Here is a 17,139-nt window from a genome sequence, read left to right as displayed (position 1 = left end):
ACGTTGATCTTTTAACTTAGCTTATGATCAAGTTGGCCATTAATAACCTCATGCACATGAGAAGGGTTTCTTCAAGTCAGGAACAGTTTTATCCAAAATTTAGAATTTATTTTCAATAAATATATACATACCACAACGTCCTAAAATCAGACAAAGAGGTAAAAGACTAAAACAAAGTGTTACCGTTGAAAAACCAACATTAACCAGCATTAACCATCATCAGTCTCAAACATTCACCATCTTTAAAGTGTTGTGTGAATTTGTAAATGTGCATGTTTCTTTGCCTAATCTTACCTTTTACTAATCTTTTACCATCATCCTCACGCAGACGTGCTGTCATCCTCACTAATCTTTTACCATCATCCTCACGCAGACGTGCTGTCATCCTCACACCATCACCTCATACTTATTAATTAACAGCAGGAATTGTGCTTCGCAGAGGGAAGGGTGTTATTGAGTTGAGAGATTCTGTGGTCGTTGAAGTCCTCAAAGATTAAATTGCATTTAATCAAGTTAATCAGATCCACTAGTTAGTTAGTGTCGCTAGTTCTAAATAATCCAACAATGGCTTTATTTTTAGTTCAGCAGCCTCTGCTTCTTGTTGCTTCTTTACTTCCTGTTGGTACCTAGAAACACAGAGGGACAGGGTTGACCTCCGACCTTAACAAACCAAAATAAAGGTTCAAACAGACTAATCATCTCAGGTCTCAGAGAGCAAAGACAAGTTGGCAGGCATGCTATCCTTTACATTCAGGAAGAGACCCTGCCGGACTTTATAAAAGTATCCGTATCTCTGATTTTAATGTGTAACCAAATGAAAGACAAGTAGTTATAGAGTAACAGATTGTATGATATGGACTGTAGTCCAGTGATTACACAGAAACAAACACAACTTTTAGGGCCGGTTAGCTAATTCTGACAAATGCGCTTTCCAAAGCAGTAGACACCACAGACCTATTCAGTGTTGTATCCATAGAGGCAGAACAGGATCTACATTTATCTCTGTGGTTATATCACTCAGTTGACAGGAAAAACACAAGGGCAGAAGGCTTGGCATATAATGTGCCTGGTTTAAACCACAACAAAGAAGGCAAAGCCCAAGGACAATGTCACAAGCTGTCATAGATGTGTGACCAAGCACACTTTGCCCTTCAGAGCGCTACTGTGTATTTAACAAGCCTGTTGTCAGACAATGACTGACATACAGTACATTGACAAATTATTATGATTTCCCCCCCTAATATGGTTTGATTGAATAGGGCACAAGTTGGTGTGTAGCTCTGTATCTAACTGTCTGTTCCACTCACATCCAGATTCTAAAGAGTTGGGTGGCTCCTGACGCACCAAGAAAACAGTTGCAACAAAACAGAAACCAATTCTTGGGAATGATGACCAGGGACCATCTGGACCAAATAACACCTGTAAAATAGTGGAGAGACAGGTAAAGGGAGAGGTAAAGGACAGGTAAAGGGACAGGTAAAATGACAGGTAAAGGGACGGGTAAAGGGACAGGTAAAGGGACAGGTAAAATGACAAGTAAAGGGACAGGTAAATGGACAGGTAAAGGGACAGGTAAAATGACAGGTAAAGGGACAGGTAAAGAGACAGGTAAAGGGACAGGTAAAGGGACAGGTAAAGGGACAGGTAAAGGGACAGGTAAATGGACAGGTAAAAGGACAGGTAAAGGGACGGGTAAAGGGACAGGTAAAGGGACAGGTAAAATGACAAGTAAAGGGACAGGTAAATGGACAGGTAAAGGGACAGGTAAAATGACAGGTAAAGGGACAGGTAAATGGACAGGTAAAGGGACAGGTAAAGGGACAGGTAAATGGACAGGTAAAAGGACAGGTAAAGGGACGGGTAAAGGGACAGGTAAAGGGACAGGTAAAGGGAGAGGTAAAGGACAGGTAAAGTTGGAGCATCTGAATGTTGTTTCTGCTTCAGGAATGTGTTACTGTTGCATAATGCGTATAAAATCCAATATTTGCTTTTCCTACTTTTTTTTATAATTTTGAGAGCTAAGAGTATGTCAGTGTTTTATGCGGGCTACTGGCTAGGAGACACCTGACCAAGATCAGGGCTAGTCAGTGTTTTATGTGGGGCTACTGGCTAGGAGACACCTGACCAAGATCAGGGCTAGTCAGTGTTTTATGTGGGGCTACTGGCTAGGAGACACCTGACCAAGATCAGGGCTAGTCAGTGTTTTATGTGGGGCTACTGGCTAGGAGACACCTGACCAAGATCAGGGCTAGTCAGTGTTTTTTGTGGGGCTACTGGCTAGGAGACACCTGACCAAGATCAGGGCTAGTCAGTGTTTTATGTGGGGCTACTGGCTAGGAGACACCTGACCAAGATCAGGGCTAGTCAGTGTTTTATGTGGGGGTACTGGCTAGGAGACATCTGACCAGGATCAGGGCTAGTCAGTGTTTCATGTGGGGGTACCGGCTAGGAGACATCTGTCCAGGATCAGGGCTAGTCAGTGTTGTATGTGGGGGTACCGGCTAGGACACATCTGACCAGGATCAGGGCTTGTCAGTGTTGTATGTGGGGGCACCGGCTAGGAGACATCTGACCAGAATCAGGGCTAGTCAGTGTTGTATGTGGGGGTACCGGCTAGGAGACATCTGACCAGGATCAGGGCTAGTCAGTGTTGTATGTGGGGGTATCATCTAGGAGACATCTGACCAGGATCAGGGCTAGTCAGTGTTGTATGTGGGGGTACCGGCTAGGAGACATCTGACCAGAATCAGGGCTAGCTCTGGTGAGACTTGGTGGTCGGCCAGCCCAAGCAGGTTATTGTTGGTTCAAGTGATGGTGACCAAAATAAATATTTACATAAAGGAAAATACAAAGGCATGTGGCCAAAAGATGCCCAGAGTAACACCTGGCTAGCACAGCCCAGCACCTGACCCGGTTGCTGCTGCCACCTAGGGATGGGTTTGGAAGTGGAAAATGGATTGTATAACGATGCCCTGTGCACTACCTAACTCCATACCTTAACACAAATCAATAGCTAATGACATCACGTTGTGGAAAACGTCCGGTAGTGGTTTGTAACTAGCCGTATCCGAGGACCAAAACACGATTATCATCTCTAATTGAAAATAGTCTGAGATAGAGTAGTCTCAAACAGGCACGGGTCATCTTGTGTAATTGAAGGACAGTGCTATCACACAGGGACATACCGTTACAGTCCTTGTTAACAGTCAGTGGGGCTTTTACAAAGCAGCAATGGAAAACCCATGATGCAGGGGCAGGTGTGAAAGTTCCATGCCAACATGTCTGAATCCATGCCAGTAATTCTATCAGTGAACAGTTCATCTGAAGGGTCATCAAGCTACACACACTCTCTCATACATTCATGCACACACTCGCACACACACATGCATGTACACACTCGCACGCACACACGCATTCACACACTCGCACACACAAACACACACTTCCTGTCCTCTCTGTCCTCATTGCTCCATTACCTGTAGTCATGAGTACTCCAGACTGAGAGAGACTCAGTTTATCAGCTGGCCTTGTCATATCAGCCAGACCCGCAAAAACAAGACCCTGTAGAAAGAGACAGAGAGACATAGAGAAACAGAGAGAGAGAGAGAGAGACAGAGAAGGGGGTGTCACACAACCATGCATATGTGTACTACATCATAGGACCATTATATAACACCGTTTGGAGGGTCTGAGAGTGGAACATTAACTGTATGGAATATTAAGATTAGACAGAGGCAGAATACAGGAGCTTATCGAATGTGACTTCATTCTCTAGAAGCGACCTCAATCAGTTCACATGACAGAAAGGAATATGTAGACGCAGGTCAGGCATTACCAATGAATTGTTATTCACTCACATTTCCACTCTTACATGCAATTGCTTCTTATGAGTTTCTGCATGCTGCCTCTGTGCAGTTTTAATTTACCGTGTGGCTCAGTTGACAGAGCATGCCGTTGCAACGCCACGGTTGTGGGTTCGATTCCCATGAGGGACCAGTTAAAAACTGTATTCACTCAGTATAAGAGTGTCTGCTCAATGAACAAAATGTTAAACTCTCAGAACCCTCTAAACACTCTCAGAACACTCTCTAGAACCCTCTAAACACTCCCCTAAAACCCTCTAAACACTCTCAGTACCCTCTAAAAACTCTCTAAACTGCTTCACTGCAAATCTTTTAACACTTACCCATTTACACACTGGTGCCCAGAAGAAAACTGTCTTTGGACCTACAGACAAAACAAAATGGTTTAATTATTAAGGTTAATTATTATAAGGTTAGCAATGACAGTTGTGTTGAATACATAATGTTACAGTGATTTATGTGACATTTAGTTTTGTGCAAAAAGTTGGTTGATTCCACAATAAAATGATATGCCAATTGAACCAGTAGGCCTCAGGCTTTCTGTGAAGTCACAGAAGTTGTCAAGCATTAAACTTTGCGACCTGATTCGTGGTAGTAAACGTTTTAAGATGAGGCGACATTGAAAGTGACTGGTTAAATCCCTTCCTAGATAATTCCACCTGTTGTCATTCTCGTGCCCTCAGCTTGTCTCTGTCCTCCTTCTACTGCCTGTACATCAATGCCTTGCCAATTGAAAACTTGCCAAGGGCGATAATTTATTGAAGAGTGCCAGCATGTAGTGGCACGCACGTCATTTAGTTACACACCTATTGTCCATTCATATGCTTACCTTCTCTTGTCTATTTGATAGCTAGACTAGTAGTTTTATCAACTATAAGTTGTTATTAATGTGTTGTGCTTTTCCATCTCATACTGACTTCCCTCTGCTTTATCATGGTGCCATCCCATGAACCCGGAACGGAGAACCCCTGCTTGGAACAACCTTCTGTGTGCCACTCTTCTATAGCTCAGAGATCAGCCCTAACTCCTAGGGACGGACTGGGACCAGAAATCCTCCCAAGTATTTCTAACACACAGGACCATTTTTTCCCTTGCGACCCCAGATATTAGCCAAATAATTATAATTTTGGCAAAACCCACAATTTTGACAGGCCCACCAGGCTAAAGATGGACCAGCCCATCTGGCATTTGCCAGAATTGCCCCATGACCAGTCCGTCTCTGTTATCTCCCCAGGTCTGGAAGAAGAGCCCTGTGTTCTAGCTCATCAACGTTCAGATAGTTTGCATGTGACTGACAGACTGGGCAGCATCAAGACTGTTTGTCCTCATAAACCTCAAAGTTATAATCAGCTGCACACACCTCGTGTCACACTGAAACAATTCCAACTCTACTGTAATAAAACTGTGTTTGCTCCATTGACGATGACCCCGTCAGAGGTCACTCGTGACCAGGGGTCCATTCACCAACCCCAATACACTGCTACTGTGAGTTTGCTCATTCTTTTGTGACAGTCACAGTCCCACTATATTGAACATCACTCTTATTTACCAAATAGAAGAGTAGAAAACATCCAGAGGTGATAGTGATAAATTATCGCATCTCATTTTCTAAATATTGAGAAAGTGTATTCTGAAGATGAGGAGACTTTTAGACATTCATCAATAGACAACAGGGAGGAGACATGAACCAATAGACACCATGAGGAGAGTGATACAGAGACAGCCAGGTTAGTAGGACCTGATGCTGTAATATTGATCATGTCCTTACCTGCAGGATGGTTGTAAATGGGTCTCAGTTTACCAGGTAGTAGAAACTCTATCTGGTTAAGAATCCTGTGGTATGAAGCTCTAACTCCCACTAAAGCCATGTCTGGTGACTGTTGAAACTTGGCACCAACAGTTTAGAATCAAATAAATATGCGACGCGCTTTATTGTGCCACCGGTACACCCTGTCGTTGGGCTACTTGAACGGATCAGACAGAATAGATTGTGTGAACCATTAGCTGACCGCAGGCATGGCTATCCTCTATGATGCTTACTGGATGGAATCATTTATTATTGGGGAGGGGGGGTTGTACTGAACGTTAACTCCGCCCCACAACCACTGCCATTGGTAGGGAACAGTAAGCCTATCCTCCTTCACTTTCCAAGAATTACACACGTGATTGGAAATGGTACAATGTAAGAAATGAACTGAAGCCAGACACTGACTTGGACACACTTTCAAATGACATGAACCACATTATCAGCTGACACAATGGATTTAACACAGGTAGGAAGATGTGGTTTTTGTCTGATGAAACTAGAATCTATGGTTATTATTATAATATTATAATAAGGTTATTATATAAATACTGTGGCACTTTGAGATTGTTTTTCAACGAAAAGCACTTTATAAATTCAATGTATTATTATTATTATCTAGGCACTAATGTATACCATAACAATTTGTCCTTGACCAAAACTAACACATACTATCACAGGCTAATTCACAGGCCGATCACCACAAAGAGTTCAATAATATTTTTAGAGCTCAAGAAGTAGCGGGCTCAAAACAGGGAGGGACATGGAGTTTGGGGGGGGGGGGGCTAATCTGGGCCTGCGCAGTGCTCACGTTCCCTGGCTACATACCATCAGCACGACCTTCTTCATGAGAGACCAACGTGAAACTTTTCAGTGTTCTATAGATTTGTTCATCCTGCCAGCCAGACGACGATACCAAATATAAACAATTGTAGCGACTGAACTCCAGAAGCGACTGAAGTTCAGAAAAAACTATTTTGTAGCCTAAATTTTAAGACACCATGACTTAAACTTTTTCCGTGGAGATATTTCAATAATACTTGCATAAAGTGTGTTGTTTGTGAGGCGTACAGTGTTTCGACACCATGCCCTGTACCAACAATCTCATTTGGGATATTAGGAAACGCACCATCGGTTCCAACAAAATAAACAACTTTACAAGGAGTAACTACTTAGGTGAGACAAACGTTTTCATTAAACATGTTATGTACAAATGGTCTATATACTACTTTATTGTCATTGTACTGTATGTGTCAGTGTGTTAGTAACATGTTTTACAACAGCCTACTGCCTTGCGCTGGGCATTGATCTAAGACAGACTATTCTTTTATTAGCAGTGTTTTATATCAATTCATACTTTACAAAGACTACTTACTGTATTTAAACATTTGTGTTGGCTAAAATAATAATTTTGTTAAAGGGACTACCTTATGGGATACCTAAACCTGTTCTTATGGTATCTAATGATTTCCTGTAGGAAGAAAAGAGTTTGTTCAAAGGCTGAAACTTGAAGCCACTCTTGATGTACACGAGGGCTCTGTAAGTACCAACATGCCTTACAGAAGTGATTAACCGTGTAAGTGCAGTGTGACAATTGCATGATATCATCCTGTGTTTTCAAACTGTTATTGTTTTTCATGACAGGTCAATACGATATGCTGGAACAGCACAGGAGAATACATCTTATCTGGATCAGATGATGACAGACTGGTCATCACGAACCCATATAGCCGGAAAGTAAGATGCAACTTTTTTGTGCCAAAACATTGTTTATGATCAAGGCACCGTACAGCACATGCTTCAACCTGTTGACGCAGAAGAGACAGAGAGACAATATATGTGCCAATATAAAGTCCCCTGCTATTTTTCCACTCTCCAGGTCAAGGCATCCATTACATCATGGCATCGATCCAATATCTTCAGTGCCAAGTTCCTGCCCCAAACCAACGACAGAATGATTGTGTCTGCAGCAGCCGACGGCAAGATCTTCCTCACCAACGTAGAGAGGGGTTCCAACATGGACCCTGTGTTGCAGTACCACTGTCATAACGGTGCCGCCTACGAGGTGAGGGGGGCGGGGGCGTCTGTGTTATCCAGCATTTCAATCTTATCGCCATCGGAGTGTAATTCAATAAAGAGAGTTGATTAATATATCCAATCTATCACATCTCCATCACATTTACCTCAACATCTGTTATTGCTGTGGAAGGTAGGAATGGTATGTGGACCATAAATACGTCCTTGGTGTGTGAAAGTCATCTGTTGCTGTCTATCAGTAGAAATTCATCTATTCGACGGCCCAATCAGAAGGTTCTGGATCTATTCCCCTGTCTATCAGTAGACAGGAATTCTAATTCTGTTCGCCCAATCGAGCAGGTTCTGGATCTATTCTAAAGCCCCCTGTCTATCAGTAGACAGGAATTCTAATTCTGTTTCAATCAGAGCAGGTTCTGGATCTATTCTAAAGCCCCCTGTCTATCAGTAGACAGGAATTCTAATTCTGTTCGACGGCCCAATCAGAGCAGGTTCTGGATCTATTCTAAAGCCCCCTGTCTATCAGTAGACAGGAATTCTAATTCTGTTCGACGGCCCAATCAGAGCAGGTTCTGGATCTATTCTAAAGGTTCTGGATCTATTCAATCAGAACAGGTTCTGGATCTATTCCCCTGTCTATCAGTAGACAGGAATTCTAATTCTGTTCGACGGCCCAATCAGAGCAGGTTCTGGATCTATTCTAAAGCCCCCTGTCTATCAGTAGACAGCCCAATCAGAGCAGGTTCTGGATCTATTCTAAAGCCCCCTGTCTATCAGTAGACTGGAATTCTAATTCTGTTCGACGGCCCAATCAGAACAGGTTCTGGATCTATTCTAAAACCTATTTCTATTGGTAGATATTGACGGTACCTAGTGACCCTCATTCTTTCCTGTCCTGTGGAGAGGATGGAACAATCCGGTGGTTTGATGTCCGAGTTTCTCCTGGCTGCTGGCAAACTAACTGTAAAAAGGTAGGTTTGCATTAGGATAGTACAGCTAAACTCTATTACAGGCAAATTAACAATTCTTATGTAACTATGATGTCATTACTACAGTTTTATTGTGTATTTACATATGTATAAATACAACTTGTTTTTACTAAGGACTTTTCGCCACCATGTTTACCATCAGTTTTACCTACTACTCAAACAACTGATGTCACAGTTCCCTTCATGAAGATATCTTGAACTTTCTTTTTTACCAGGACATCCTGATTGACTGTCGGCGAGCAGTAACGTCCATGGCCATATCCCCTGTGGAATCCTTCTATCTGGCTACTGGCTGCTCTGACAGCTCAGTCCGTATCTATGACAGGAGAATGCTGGGTACCATAGCAACAGGTATGCACAACCTCAACCTAGCGTTTAGAGCGTTTGGCCAGTAACAGAAAGGTTTCTAGTTTGAATCCGGAGCCGATAAGATAAAACATTTGTTGACGTGACCTTGAGCAAGGTACTTAACCCTAATAGCTCCAGGGTCGCTGTTGATAATGGCAGTCCCTGGCTGTGACCACTCTAAGGGTGTCTCAGGGGGACGTGGGATATGCTAAAAACACATTTACAATTCACACGTGTAGAATGTACATGTGTGAAACAGGACAAATATCATCAAGCACCGACCAGATAATTATTATTATTATTATTAACTCAAGGCAATCAGATAACTAAAAATGAACTAATAATTCTATCAATGTCAGTAGTCTTGAAGGAATCCCACTACCACAGTACATAACATAGTTAATCACGGTTTGATTGTCTTTAGGCTCAGTGGTGAGAATAACATTTTCTTCTGAAGGTCTGTATGGAAAATAATAATTTCCTATATACATCTCATCCACTCTGCAGGTTTCCAGACAGGAAGCGGGGTGGCAGGAATGTGTGCGAGGTTTGTACCGAGGCACCTGCTCAACAAGTCATGTCGCGTGACCTCATTGGCCTACAGTAGGGACGGCAGGGAGGTGCTAGCCAGCTATGCCTCAGACTATCTCTACCTGTTTGACCCTAAAGATGACAAGGGACGCGAGCTGAAGGGACCGTCACAGGATAACAAGGTGAGAACACTTACTGTGTATCACAGTACGAAAGACTGGATTCAATTATTTGAATGTAGTTTGTGTTTACACAACATCTGTGCGCTCACACCAGTTTCTGGAAGCTTCTACCACATGACATGCTGTGTGTGTGTGTGTGTGTGTGTGTGTGTGTGTGTGTGTGTGTGTGTGTGTGTGTGTGTGTGTGTGTGTGTGTGTGTGTGTGTGTGTGTGTGTGTGTGTGTGTGTGTGTGTGTGTGTGTGTGTGTGTGTGTGTGTGTGTGTGTGTGTGTGTGTGTGTTGACAAGAGGGGGTGATGTGTTGTCCCATCTCTGGGCTATTTTTGCCTCACCAGTAGATAACGGTCTGCTGTCTGAATCTGTTCTGGGAAAGACATTTGAGCTGTGTCCTCACACACACAGCTGCTGAACACATAAGCCAGATGGCTTCTGGGTAATCTGCAGGGTGAGGCAGCATATTTTGTACAGAACTCGATACATACAACACCGGGTAACGTCACCGTTCCTGTACAAACACCACGGAACTAGTGTAACCTATGTGCACTAAGATAAACCTCCCTGTCCCCCTCCTTGTGTATGAGACCCCTGGTATCGCCTGCCAGAGCCTAAGTCACCTGGCAGTGAGGGCTGGGAATGTTGAGCCCCCAGTGGAGGGAAGAGGAGGGGAGTGGGGGGTCTCAGCCATAGGGAAAGGGTGGTTATTTTGGTCAGGCCTGTGCCCGTGCTCTGCTGTGACTGGTGAAATGGCACAGTGTTTCTCTCCGAGCAGAAGGAGACTCAGCAGAAGCGTCTGCGTCTGAGAGGAGACTGGTCAGACACTGGACCTCTGTCACGGCCAGAGAGCGAGAGGGAGAGGGACGGTAAGAGGAGCTCCTCGCCCCACCAAGTGTCCACTCACCTAAACACACAGCTGACACAACACGTGTGCTATCGATGACAGAAGTGCACTCTCACTTGGTCCTATTGCTCCCAGGTGGTGCAGTGGTCTAAGAGAAGAATTTGTTCTTAACTGACTTGCCTAGTTAAATAAAGGTTACATTAAAATATATATATATATTGCATGGATTAACACAATACAATAATACATAAGCATGATATTATTAGATGATGTAAACATTCACATCACTGTCTATGAGTAATATGATGGATTTTGAACCCTCGTCCTCCTGTAGGAGAGTCCAGGCCTGGAGTGTCTCTGATGCAGAGGATGTCAGACATGTTGTCACGCTGGTTTGAGGACGCCAGCGAGGCCCAGAACAACAGAGGAGCCCGTCCACAGCCACGACCCAGGGTAGACCCTGCAGCAGCTCCTCAAGGTAGTGGGCTTCACCAGGAGGCTGTGGTGCTAGGGAATCCAGCCCCGTCTCAACCAACATCAACAGCCAGCTTCTCCTCCTCCATGGAGAGCCCGAGGAGCCGTAGGAGTGGCATGGGGACAGGAAGTCTCCAACCATCTCCTGGGGAGCCAGTCCTGAGTCTGACATACAGCGACCAGGGGGAACCCCCGCGGGTCAGGAGCCCAGAGCAGGTGTCCGACACCAGGCAGATCTCGTCCCTCAGCCAGTCGGAGGTGGAGGGCATGGGAGAGGAGCCCACACCACAGCCCCCTGGGGAATGGATGCAAAGGTATGGTACTATGATTGCATTGACTGAGGCATAGCTGGCCTACACAGTTAATCATTGAACTACTACAGTCATGTCTGGCTATTAAAGTGGATGTGTTGTTCCCTTCCTTCCATAGATTTAATTTGAGAGGATCAGAATTAGGGGAAAGAGTACTCAGGTAATTATTTGCCATGGCAACAACAACTAAGAATGAGTTATCCTTCACTAACAATAGATGTGTCAGATCAGTAGTTTAAATAACGTTGATAGAACAGTTGGAACTAGCATGCTGATGTTGGGCGTTTCCTTGTTGCTCAGTGCATTCAATCAAACCTGCGGTACAGAAGTTACACTTCTCACGTGGCTTGACTTTGATTGGATTTAATGACTCTACAGACATGTTGTATATCCTTCCGAAAGGCGCTCTGCTGCTGCGCGGATCCAGGAGATTTTTCGGCGGCGGAAAGAGAAGAAGGAGTTGGCGGATTGCGAGACTCGCCGTATCGGGAAGCCCTCAGTAGAAAAGGTCTACAAGGGCCACCGTAATTCCAGGACTATGGTACCGTACAGTAGAACAGTACTGAGGATTAAGACAAGCTTGAAGTCATGATTTAGTCCACCAGGGGGGGACCTTGGGCAATATGTGGTGATAACGGCTTCAGCTTCTTGTCAGCTATATTTAACATGCAGTGCTTTAGGTATTGCGAAGTAGCTATGTGGAAAACTCATTCAAGCTTTTGTTGTTGTTGTTGATTATAGACCAATCAGTGTTGTTTCTGGGGTGACCAGTTTGTGCTGAGCGGCTCAGACTGTGGTCATATCTTCATCTGGGACAGAGAGACAGGGGAACACCTAATGCTGCTGGAGGCAGACCAGCACGTTATCAACTGTCTGCAGCCACACCCCTACGAACCACGTGAGTTCACTGCTTCTGACAGTCTCACACTGAAGGTGGTTTTAGTGAACACCCAGTCTGGCTCTTACAACTCAAAGGCTTGTAGGCTGTGACTTTACAGGTACGGTGCATTGGGAAAGTATTCAGACCTCTTCACCTGTTACACATTTTGTTACGTTACAGCCTCATTCTAAAATGGATTACATTGTTTTCTTCCTCGTCAGTCTACACACAGGACCCCATTTTTTGGGGAGGCAAATGTATACAATAATTTAAAAAACAGAAATATACATTTACATTTAAGTCATTTAGCAGACGCTCTTATCCAGAGCGACTTACAAATTGGATATCACATATCACATTTACATAAGTTTTGAGACCCTTTACTCAGTACTTTGTTGAAGCACCTTTGGCAGCATTCAGGCCAAAGAGTTCAATCTTGGTTTCATCAGACCAGAGAATCTTGTTTCTCATGGTCTGAGAGTCCTTTAGGTGCCTCTGGAGCTCTGTCAGAGTGACCATCGGGTTCTTGGTCACCTCCCTGATCAAGTCCCTTCTCCCCCGATTGCTCAGTTTGGTCAGGCGGCAAACTCTAGGAAGAGTCTTGGTTGTTCCAAACTTCTTCCGTTTAAGAATTATGGAGGACACTGTGTTCTTGTGGACCTTCAATGCTGCAGAAATGTTTTGGTACCCTTCCCCAGTTCTGTGCCTCGACACAATCCTGTCTCAGAGCTCTACGGACAAATCATGTCCAATCAATTGACCACAGGTGAATTCCAATGAAGTTGTAGAAACATCTGAAGGATGATCAATGGAAACAGGATGCATAGCAAAGTGACTCACAGCAAAGGCTCTGAATACTTATGTAAATAAGTATGGTTTTTATTTGTAATAAATTTGCAAACATTTCTAATTTAATTAATTAATTTTGCCAGCAGCATACCACCCTGCATACCACTGCTGGCTTGCTTCTGAAGCTAAGCAGGGTTGGTCCTGGATGGGAGACCAGATGCTGCTGGAAGTGGTGTTAGAGGGCCAGTAGGAGGCACTCTTTCCTCCGGTCTAAAAAAAATGTCTCAATGCCCCATGGCAGTGATTGGGGACACTGCCCTGTGTAGGGTGCTGTCTTTCAGATGGGATGTTAAATGGGTGTCCTGACTCTGAGGTCATTAAAGATCCCATGGCACTTATTGTAAGACTAGGGGTGTTAACCCTGGTGCCCTGGCTAAATTCCAATCTGGCCCTCAAACCATCATGGTAACCTAATAATGCCCAGTTTACAATTGGCTCATTCATCCCCCTCCTCTCCCCTGTAACTATTCCCCAGGTCGTTTCTGCAAATGAGAATGTGTTATCAGTCAACTTACCTGGTAAAATAACAGATAAATACAATTTTAGAATAAGGCTGTAACGGAACAAAATGTGGAAAAAGTGAAGGGGTCTGAAAACTTTCCGAATGCACTGTAACTACCAAAATAAGCAATTAATATCCCATCATGCTTAGGGTCATGTATAAATATGCTGGGCAGGCCACCATGGCTATGCCCCCATCCACAGGCCACGAGAGGTCACTGAATGGTTAGATGAGTATGAAAACGATGTAAAACATATGCCATGGCCGTCTTAGTCACCAGATCTCAATCCAATTGAACACTATTTGAGATTCTGGCGCGGCGCTTGAGACTGCGTTTTCCACCACCATCAACAAAACGCCAAATGATGGAAATTCTTTTGAAAGAATGGTGTCGCCTCCCTCCAATAGAATTCCAGACACTTGTAGAATCTATGCCAAGGTGCTTTGAAGCTGTTCTGGCTTGTTGTGACCCAACGCCCCATTAAGACACTTTATGTTGGAGTTTCCTTTATTTTGGCAGTTTATTCATTTGTTAATTTTTCTGTTCATTCAGTGTTAGCCACATCAGGGATAGATTCCAACGTCAAGATCTGGTCACCGATGGAGGAATCCCCATCATTCAACAGAGTACTCGCTGAAGAGGTGTGACATTATAAATACATTCATGTCACAGGAGGTTGGTGGCACCTTCATTGGGGAGGATGGGCTCGTGGTAATGGCTGGAGTGGAGTAGGTGGAACGGTATAAAATACTGCAAACACATGGTTACTATGGTTACCATGTGTTTGATGCCGTTCCAGTCGCTCCGTTCCAGCCATTATTATGAGCCGTCCTCCCCCCAGCAGCCTCCACTGATTTGTGTGCTTTACAATCAAACAGGTGTGTGGAGGATGGAAAGGCTCTCATCATAGTGACATTGATGAAGCCATTGGAACCTCTGATCTCCTGATACCTGGTGCTCTGTGTGTCCTGTAGGTGACCTTCCGTAATGAACTGATGCTGGAGGAGACCAGGAACACCATCACTGTACCTGCCTCATTCATGCTGAGGATGCTGGCCCAACTCAACCACTCCATCACAGCAGGTGAGCGCTACACACATACACACACAATCTTCCAACCCGGCATCCCTAGTGATAACCCGTGATACAGAATGGCTATGGAGTCTATCTTAAGTGGTTATAACATGTCTTATAACAGCAGTCACTGACTGGTAACATTGGTCATCTCTTTCTTTCCTCTACAGAGTCTGAGGACAATGAGGAAGACGAGTAGCCCTATCCTTCGCTTCCACACTGGGCTGTTGAATGTGTGAAGTAGAAACATATTATCTCATTGGATTCACTTTGTGGCCATTATAGTGGTAATGTTACCATAGGGACTGGAGTATTGGACCTCACCTAGTGTAGGTTATAGAACACTAGAAGAGGTTGTGTTAAATAAATATAGTTTATATTCAGATGTAGATCAGGGAATGTTTTCTACCTATTTCTATATTTTGTTCAGGTGTCCAGCCTCTCCGTCTGGCTATGAGAAGTGTTCTCTCGATGGTTTCTCGTTATTCTCCTCTGTACTTTGTGAACCTCAGGCCTTTTTGTGACAAGTCACATCTTACTTTGTGGCTTTTCCTGATACTCTGCAACGACGGCTTCAGTTCTGACTGTTGTCAATGTGCTTGTTTACCAAAGAGAATGTGTTTCATTTAAGAATTTACCAATGTTTAAAAAAATTATATTTGCTTGAAATAAATCACCCTGTTCTTCCTTCTGAAATGGCTAATTGAACGTTGAAAAGGAAGCACTTTGTTACAGTATGAATGACTAGTTACAGTATGAATGACTCGGTAGATACAGTATGAATGACTAGTTACAGTATGAATGACTAGGTAGTTACAGTATGAATGACTAGGTAGTTACAGTATGAATGACTAGGTAGTTACAGTATGAATGACTAGGTAGTTACAGTATGAATGACTAGTTACAGTATGAATGACTTGGTAGTTACAGTATGAATGACTTGGTAGTTACAGTATGAATGACTTGGTAGTTACAGTATGAATGACTAGGTAGTTACAGTATGAATGACTAGGTAGTTACAGTATGAATGACTAGTTACAGTATGAATGACTAGGTAGTTACAGTATGAATGACTAGTTACAGTATGAATGACTAGGTAGTTACAGTATGAATGACTAGTTACAGTATGAATGACTAGGTAGTTACAGTATTAATTACTAGGTAGTTACAGTATGAATGACTAGTTACAGTATGAATGACTAGGTAGTTACAGTATGAATGACTAGTTACAGTATGAATGACTCGGTAGATACAGTATGAATGACTAGGTAGTTACAGTATGAATGACTAGGTAGTTACAGTATGAATGACTAGTTACAGTATGAATGACTAGGTAGTTACAGTATGAATGACTAGGTAGTTACAGTATGAATGACTAGTTACAGTATGAATGACTAGGTAGTTACAGTATGAATGACTAGGTAGTTACAGTATGAATGTAGTTACAGTATGAATGACTAGGTAGTTACAGTATGAATGACTAGGTAGTTACAGTATGAATGACTAGGTAGTTACAGTATGAATGACTTGGTAGTTACAGTATGAATGACTAGTTACAGTATTAATTACTAGGTAGTTACAGTATGAATGACTAGGTAGTTACAGTATGAATGACTAGGTAGTTACAGTATGAATGACTAGTTACAGTATGAATGACTAGTTACAGTATGAATGACTAGGTAGTTACAGTATGAATGACTAGGTAGTTACAGTATGAATGACTAGTTACAGTATGAATGACTAGTTACAGTATGAATGACTCGGTAGTTACAGTATGAATGACTAGGTAGTTACAGTATGAATGACTAGTTAGTTACAGTATGAATGACTAGGTAGTTACAGTACTAATTACAAAGACATGGTAATTGCAATGAAAATATTAAATGTGAATAAAAATCCAGTATCTAGATTAGAAGCTACATTTTTACATTTATGTAACCAGAATAAAAGCATCAGGTTGCTTCAATGTCTCAACACTTGAGTTGTTTTAAATACATACTGATATTATGATGCATGCTGGGTGACATGAGCACAAATGTTTGTATTCAGAAAGAAATGTCCCACATTTGTAAACATTTTATACTACAAAACTATTTGTTTATTGAAAAACATTACACATAAGAACAAAAACAGGGAAGACTGAAGAGAGAATGTAGTGACTGTGAAGTCAAAATGAACTTATTGTAAAAATATGAAATAAACATGAATTGATCCGTAAAACGCCTACTATAATTAGGTGCTCTGTTCAATCATGCCATCTGCATAGCGGTTGTTTTGGCGGTGTCGGAGGTGGAAATGCTTTAGAGCTGTCAAATCCACAAGCTGCTCCCAGCATAACACCTAAAGCGGACCTCGCCATTTGCTGCATGGAGTCCCGTTAAAGAGAAGTCCCATGCAGCCTCGTTTACAAGTTAGAACAGTGGAATGTGAGATGTCATCTACACTTCGATTAGCGAGTGT

General features: G+C 43.0%; 2 protein-coding genes across 3 annotated transcripts; one reads left to right on the top strand and one right to left on the bottom strand.

Moving 5' to 3' along the window:
• Positions 1–561: 561 nt before the first annotated feature.
• Positions 562–5,878, bottom strand: LOC135543214 (mitochondrial pyruvate carrier 2-like). Its single transcript, XM_064970327.1, has 4 exons — positions 5,632–5,878; positions 4,187–4,227; positions 3,477–3,561; positions 562–626 (listed from the first exon to the last, which is right to left on the bottom strand). Exons 1-4 carry the CDS (start codon positions 5,729–5,731, stop codon positions 610–612), a joined length of 243 nt encoding a protein of 80 aa, XP_064826399.1. The 5' UTR covers positions 5,732–5,878; the 3' UTR covers positions 562–609.
• Positions 5,879–6,472: 594 nt separating this feature from the next.
• LOC135543211 (DDB1- and CUL4-associated factor 6-like) lies at positions 6,473–15,366 on the top strand. Of its 2 annotated transcripts, none has more exons than XM_064970321.1 (15): positions 6,473–6,843; positions 7,145–7,206; positions 7,312–7,404; positions 7,547–7,732; positions 8,559–8,672; positions 8,906–9,041; positions 9,546–9,751; positions 10,520–10,610; positions 10,923–11,376; positions 11,492–11,533; positions 11,752–11,914; positions 12,115–12,271; positions 14,158–14,246; positions 14,580–14,688; positions 14,850–15,366. In XM_064970321.1, the coding sequence occupies exons 1-15, from the start codon at positions 6,753–6,755 to the stop codon at positions 14,876–14,878; spliced, it is 2,022 nt and encodes a 673-aa protein (XP_064826393.1). In that variant the 5' UTR covers positions 6,473–6,752; the 3' UTR covers positions 14,879–15,366. The 2 variants fall into 2 exon arrangements, with proteins under 2 accessions (XP_064826393.1, XP_064826394.1); XM_064970322.1 differs by having other exon boundaries at positions 6,474–6,843; positions 11,776–11,914.
• The last annotated feature ends 1,773 nt before the right edge of the window (positions 15,367–17,139 follow it).

Source organism: Oncorhynchus masou, chromosome 7 (genome assembly GCF_036934945.1).
Source record: "Oncorhynchus masou masou isolate Uvic2021 chromosome 7, UVic_Omas_1.1, whole genome shotgun sequence".
Classification (NCBI taxonomy): Eukaryota; Metazoa; Chordata; class Actinopteri; order Salmoniformes; family Salmonidae; genus Oncorhynchus; species Oncorhynchus masou.
The sequence above is the reverse complement of the archived record's forward strand: the minus strand, read 5'-3'. Positions and strand labels throughout refer to the sequence as shown.

Bases quoted from the DNA above. Each gene is read 5' to 3' on its own strand.
- LOC135543214 (XM_064970327.1), bottom strand. From the start codon at position 5,731: ATGGCTTTAGTGGGAGTTAGAGCTTCATACCACAGGATTCTTAACCAG. The intron at 4,228-5,631 runs GTAAGGACATGA...TTTTGTCTGTAG, and splicing joins CATTTACAACCATCCTGCAG to GTCCAAAGACAGTTTTCTTC. The intron at 3,562-4,186 runs GTAAGTGTTAAA...CTCTTTCTACAG, and splicing joins GGGCACCAGTGTGTAAATGG to GGTCTTGTTTTTGCGGGTCT.
- LOC135543211 (XM_064970321.1), top strand. From the start codon at position 6,753: ATGCCCTGTACCAACAATCTCATTTGGGATATTAGGAAACGCACCATC. The intron at 6,844-7,144 runs GTGAGACAAACG...GATTTCCTGTAG, and splicing joins TACAAGGAGTAACTACTTAG to GAAGAAAAGAGTTTGTTCAA. The intron at 11,534-11,751 runs GTAATTATTTGC...ATGACTCTACAG, and splicing joins TTAGGGGAAAGAGTACTCAG to ACATGTTGTATATCCTTCCG.